At 40.0% G+C, this 5894-nt stretch overlaps 1 protein-coding gene across 1 annotated transcript; it reads right to left on the bottom strand.

Moving 5' to 3' along the window:
* Positions 1-3305: 3305 nt before the first annotated feature.
* Positions 3306-4901, bottom strand: LOC100528069 (ferritin middle subunit). The gene is given in 4 exon segments (NM_001200339.1): positions 3306-3608; positions 3955-4080; positions 4379-4525; positions 4659-4901. Coding segments are annotated over 4 exon segments (534 nt in total). The 5' UTR covers positions 4764-4901; the 3' UTR covers positions 3306-3452.
* Positions 4902-5894: the final 993 nt, after the last annotated feature.

Genomic DNA, 5894 nt, shown 5'->3' with positions numbered 1-5894 from the left:
TGCAGTGACGATATCTTCAATAAAAATCCGAATTCTGTAGAGCTGGAAGGCCGAGTGCAAAAAGATAAAAATAAAAGAAGAGCGAAAAAGACTCCGCTGTGTAGGTGACGCAGTTCACCCCGATATCAAGAGTTTAAAATAGTCTCCTGCTTCCTCCGCTGAAATAAAGTCCTTAACACCGTTTATATGTAATGCGAAGCCGAGCCGGGTGAAGTATTCCATAGCGAGCGCCCTCAATACCATGAAGTTGACGCCAAAGCTCGTTAAATGCGGCCCGGGCCCAGGCTGTCTTGGCCGTGTAGTCAGGAAAAACGGAGATGGTCAAATCCCTCACTTTAATCCGCTGGAGCTCTCTTGCACGGCGTAAAATGTCAACACAGTCACTGTGATAGTGGAATCTGCACACAATAGCTCGTGATCGTTCACCAGGCTTGGGCTTCGGCTGAAGGGACCGGTGGGACCGGTCCAAAACCGGCTCCTTCTCCAGACCAAACGCCTCTTTTAACAAGGCCGCTACAGCAGCAGTTGTACATGTGTCAGGGCCCTCTGGAACTCCCACTATCCTAACGTTATTGCGCCATGACCTCGACTCCAAATCCGCATATTTATCCTCTAATTGAGTCACGGTCACAGTGAGAGACTCGGTAGTAGTCTTCATAGGAGCTATGTCATCGGTGCAACCGGCGAGAGCCATTTCTTCAACAGTACCTTTCAGTGTTGATATGGTAGTCACGGTAGCAACTTTATCACTAGCCAGCCATGTTTTCACGGCCTGCAGGTCAAGCTGGATAGTAAACAGCGCTTCCCCGAGAATCTTCTGGAGCTCCTGGAGCTCCTTTTTAAAAATATCGGCAATGTCCTTCCTCAGTAAAGCCAGCAAGTGAAGCCCGAGTGCGGTGAAGTCAGGGTCACCACTCGGCGATGTGGATTCAGGGGGAGAGGGGGGCTCGCTCGCGGCATGCACACTTGGCCTCAGTCGTGTCTGAATGCTACCACGGGTTTTCGTGTTCTTTCCAGACATTTTAACGTACCACAAAGTTAAAAGTGCAAACAAGGAAACAGAGTAGAATAAGTCAAAATATATTGTATGACCGAAAAGAGCAAATTAATTACAATTTTAATCGAAATCAGCAGGAGCTTCCAACTTCGTGTCCTACTCCATCGATTCTACAATCGACGTCACTGTCAGACCACAAACATACAAACAAACCCCTGAGCCACAACACAAAACTCTGTATTTGAACAGTCAGTAACAGATATTTCATAAAATAATCAAACACACTTACAGGTTCTGATTCAGAAGCACAAGATTGTCAAAGCAGAGAGGGAATCGCTCCAGTTTTCCAGAGTAACCTTTGTGTGTAGCCTGCGTTATACTCGCCCAGGATCAGGAAGCTATGCACAAGCAAACATTCAAGCTGTACTGCTCAGGAACAGCACTATACATAAACAGTAACCACTGATTCCTAATCCTGTCTGTTTTCGGAAGGCTAAACAAAGGGGTTTTGCTTTCACACCAAAACACATGTCTCCGTGACAGGCGCCTGAATTCAACAAAGCCTCGCCTTCTTTCTTCAATCCTGCCTTGGGGATGTAATGCAGATGTTTTACAAAAGTAATATCTGGACTTCGAAGGAGGTGGTTTGGGCGAGTCTGGAGCAGTGCTCTCTGTTTGATTAAATAAATCCCTTTGGGGGAGACTATGAGCTTGTGACTTTGCAGATCTTATACATGCACAAACACATACATTAGACACACAGGAGCTCATTAAAAATCATGATATGACTAATTTAACACTCTAGGCATCATACAATATATAATTATTTTTGGTACAGTTAGTGGTTTTGGTGTCATGGACCAAAAGAATCGTGCCACAACAATATTTAATTAATCTGCATTTTACTTCATCCATTTTAGTATCAAGCTTCCAATTCACATACATGCGCATTTTCTCTTGTGGCTACCACTGGAGAAAAACAGATGAGAACTCATTAACGGAGAATACACTGTGACACCTACTGGTCAATTAGAGGACTGACTGTAATTAACTCATGAATAATTAACACATAATTAACATTGTTTTATCTCACAGTGGGCCTACACCTGATCATTTTCAAAAATTATGCATCTTATTTAAGTGGCAATGTAAACAGTGTATTCTAATATTAGAAATTAGACTAATCAGATTCGCATAAATCCTTTTAAGAAAGCTGCTTTTAATAACTTAGATTATTTAGATAACTTAGATATGTTTTATATATATATATATATATATATATATATATATATATATTTCTACTGCTGCTTGTGCCACTGGACTTTTCCTAAACAAAGCTGAAAAGTAAATTAACTTAATTCTTGTTCCAAATGAATATGACAGATTAAAATATGTAGACAAGGAAAATTAAACTGGTCTATATTCATTAAAACAGGGATACTTTTATAAAGTATAAATAAATACATGGTATACATGGTATTATTAATAAAAAGTATTTTATTGGAAATTAGTAGTAGCTAGTAGGCCTGTTAAAATGGCATATTTTTATAATCCTTAATGGTAGCATTCTCTTACCACTTTCTGAACTTGCATCACTGAATTTTTTTAATTGTTTAACCACTTTAAAATACACCTGGTTTAATAATGAAAACATTCCTGAAATGTTCGGTCGTTGTGGTGTTTTGGTTGTTTTATGCAAAAAAATCTGGGAAAAAAAAATGTAGCACTACTTAAACTTTAAGTAGTAAAACCTGTTTACATTTTTCTTAAAATTTGGTCAAATTAATGACAACAGCTTTAAAGTAGATCTATTATTTAAAACACAGTTTGGTCAAGTTAAAAGGACTACATTTAATAGTCTTTATTTTGGTCAGAATTTACATAGTGGTAACTTAGTTTAAAAATTAGATTAACAAATTCTTAAACCATGTTGAGATTAAAGAATTACCTACTCTGAATTTTATGAGAATGCATTTAATTAAATTATATGGAAGCTATTGAAATAATCAAGTTCAACAACTTATTTTTCTGAATGTAAATGGGATTTTTAAAAGAACATCACATTTAGAGCCTGCTCACTGAGCCTACCTGGTGATCCTGACCTACACTCAGAAGTTCCCGAGCCATTCCAGCCCTCATGAGAGTTCATTACACAGCTCAGATTTTTAACTTAAAACACAGCTCATTTCCACCTGCAACATTAAGCCATGTCTGATGGTCCACAACCTCACTGTCAAATCATATTTAAAAAAAAAAAAAAGAAAAAAAAAAGAAAAGAAAAAAAAAGAAAAACACACTCAGCCGCTAGTGTGGCTCAAAAATGTTTATTCATCAGAATCAGTCAGGATTCAAGTCACAGAAATGCCATGCTTTATTTTCAGTTTAAACTCAACCCTGCATGGACAGATCAGGTTTCTTGTTAGAAACTGAAAAAGGTCAATGTACGAGAGTTAATTTAACTCTTTCCTCCCAGGGTGTGTTTATCAAACAGGTACTCGGCCATACGGTTGTTGGCAGCATCCATCTTGGTGAGGTTGGAGATGTGGTCACCCAGTTTCTTTATGGCCTCCACCTGCTCGTTCAGGTAGTGAGTCTCCAGGAAGTCACACAGCTGATGGACAGAAAGATCAAGTCAGATAAAATACTGAATTAAAAGATAAAATAAAATAAAAAACACAAACAAAACCACACACCACCACCCACCCTAAGCTGACAGTAAACATGAAGTAAGACAGAATGAAGTCTGAACACATTTTATTGAAGAGTTTCAGTGTATAGAAAATCCTCTAAAGGTTTCAGTTCCTCAGTGGAGGCACTGATCCAAGCAGACTTTGCTTACGTGATCCTAAACACGTCTGCTTCCACTAAAGGGCACAAACACATGACCACTGTGACTCAGCACATCCGAGACTACTTGCACAGATGGGTGTGTGAGCAGAACACTAATAGACACTCACATGAGGATCTGCTTTATCAGATGCAAGTTTATGCAGGTCGAGCAGAGCCTGGTTCACAGTCTTCTCCAGCTGCAGAGCACACTGCATGGCCTCCAGTCCACTGCCCCACTCATCACGCTCCGGTTTCTGGAAAAAGAAAAAAAACAAACAAACAAACAAAACAAAACACAATGTGGTGAGTAACTGTGGTAGAAGTGAGCTGAAGGGGCAGAGTCACATCATTAATCACACAGTGGGATGTTTATCTTCACTACACTCTTGACTCTTAATGCCGTCTACCTTCGTGCTGATTGGACAGAAACGGATCATACCACTGCTAGGCGTAATGGGGGGTGGGGACAATGACGCGTCACGTACCACTTCAACACATTTCATAAAGTGAAATGAAGTATGTTTAGTATAAATAATGCAGGTGTAGATTTACCTTGACGTCCTGGAGGAAAATGCGGCCGCCTCTCTTGTTCTGGAAGGACATAAACTTCTCCGCGTGCTCGCGCTCCTCGTGACTGTTCTCTTTGAAGAAATGCGCGAAACCCTCGAGCGCGACGTCATCGCGAGTGAAGTAGTAGGCCTGTGTTAAAATTATCATGTAAACAAACTGAACTATAAGCCACACGAACACATCTTATACCCGCTCAGTCTGCAGTCCACCTCCAACCCCACCTCCAACCCCACCACATCAGCACACACTCGGAGCTCCTTACCATGGAGGTGTAGGTGTAGGAGGCGTAAAGCTCCATGTTAATCATCTTGTTAATGGCGGCCTCGCAGTCGCGGTGGTAGTTCTGACGAATCTGAGAAGTCTCCATTTCGGCTGGTTTTAGCGTTTTCTTATCAAAACGTACAAAAATAGAATTCTATACGACAAAAACCGCTGAAGTGTGGAATGTTTAAATTGGAGGAAGAAGAGGTTCCGTTCAATCACTGTTGAAGCAAGAACCCCTGAAGAATTTCCCGAGTTTAACACAGAACCGTCTTGCACGCTTATTTATTACTGCTGCAGCTGAGGGGGCAGGGGAAGCGTCCAGCCAATCAAATAGGTGAATTTAATGTGGAAATGGGCGGACCCAAATAAAGTGGCCAATTACAAAGCAGACTCTTTGTGCTCAAGGAAGACAAAGGGGTTACTAAAGGTTACCCATAAAAATGGATTTCCGTACAAAAAACCCAAACAACGTTAAAATCTTGTTAAATACTTGTTTTATGCTTTACACATTTTAAAACATGATTAAAATGGAAACTATAACTCAAATGTCGTTTCTGAATGGCCTTATTTTCAAAAATGACGGACAGTGACGCAGCAGTTTTTCTTCTGTAAATGTGATGCGGTTATACAGCGAGAGAGAGAGAACTTAACTCAATTCAGTTTTATTTGTGTAGAGCTTAACAGCGCACATTGTCCAAAAGCAGCTATATATATGAATATATAAATTCAGGATATGGATTATAAATGTATGAATTTATCTCTAATGAGCAGCCAGAGATGACGGTGGTGAGGAAAAACTCCCTGAGACGATATGAGGAAGAAACCTCGAGAGGAACCGGACTCAGAAGGAACTCGTGCTCATCTGGGTGACACTGGATAAATACTGGATAATAAATACACTACTTCTGTAAATGTGCTAACACTTCCTCATCTGGGTGACGCCGGAACAGTTTTCGTATAAGATAAAAAGAACACTGATCTAAACACTGATACTTTAATAATTATACACACCACAATTCACTATTAGGATTAAACAACATGCAAAGTTTATTATTAATCCATTATAGAGTCTCACATGATTTTCCACATGGTCCATAAGAACCTCATAAACATTCACTTTTAATCATTAACCTTCTCTGTGGACTCTGTCCTACATCCATCATCTGCTATCAGGGAATGATCTCTGGTCCAGTTTACAGAGAAACACATAAGATCAAACTTTACATGTCCAGAT

The sequence above is a fragment of the Ictalurus punctatus genome, chromosome 2 (assembly GCF_001660625.3).
Source record: "Ictalurus punctatus breed USDA103 chromosome 2, Coco_2.0, whole genome shotgun sequence".
Classification (NCBI taxonomy): domain Eukaryota; kingdom Metazoa; phylum Chordata; class Actinopteri; order Siluriformes; family Ictaluridae; genus Ictalurus; species Ictalurus punctatus.
Note: the sequence above shows the minus strand (reverse complement) of the source record. Positions and strands in the feature narration are given on the sequence as shown.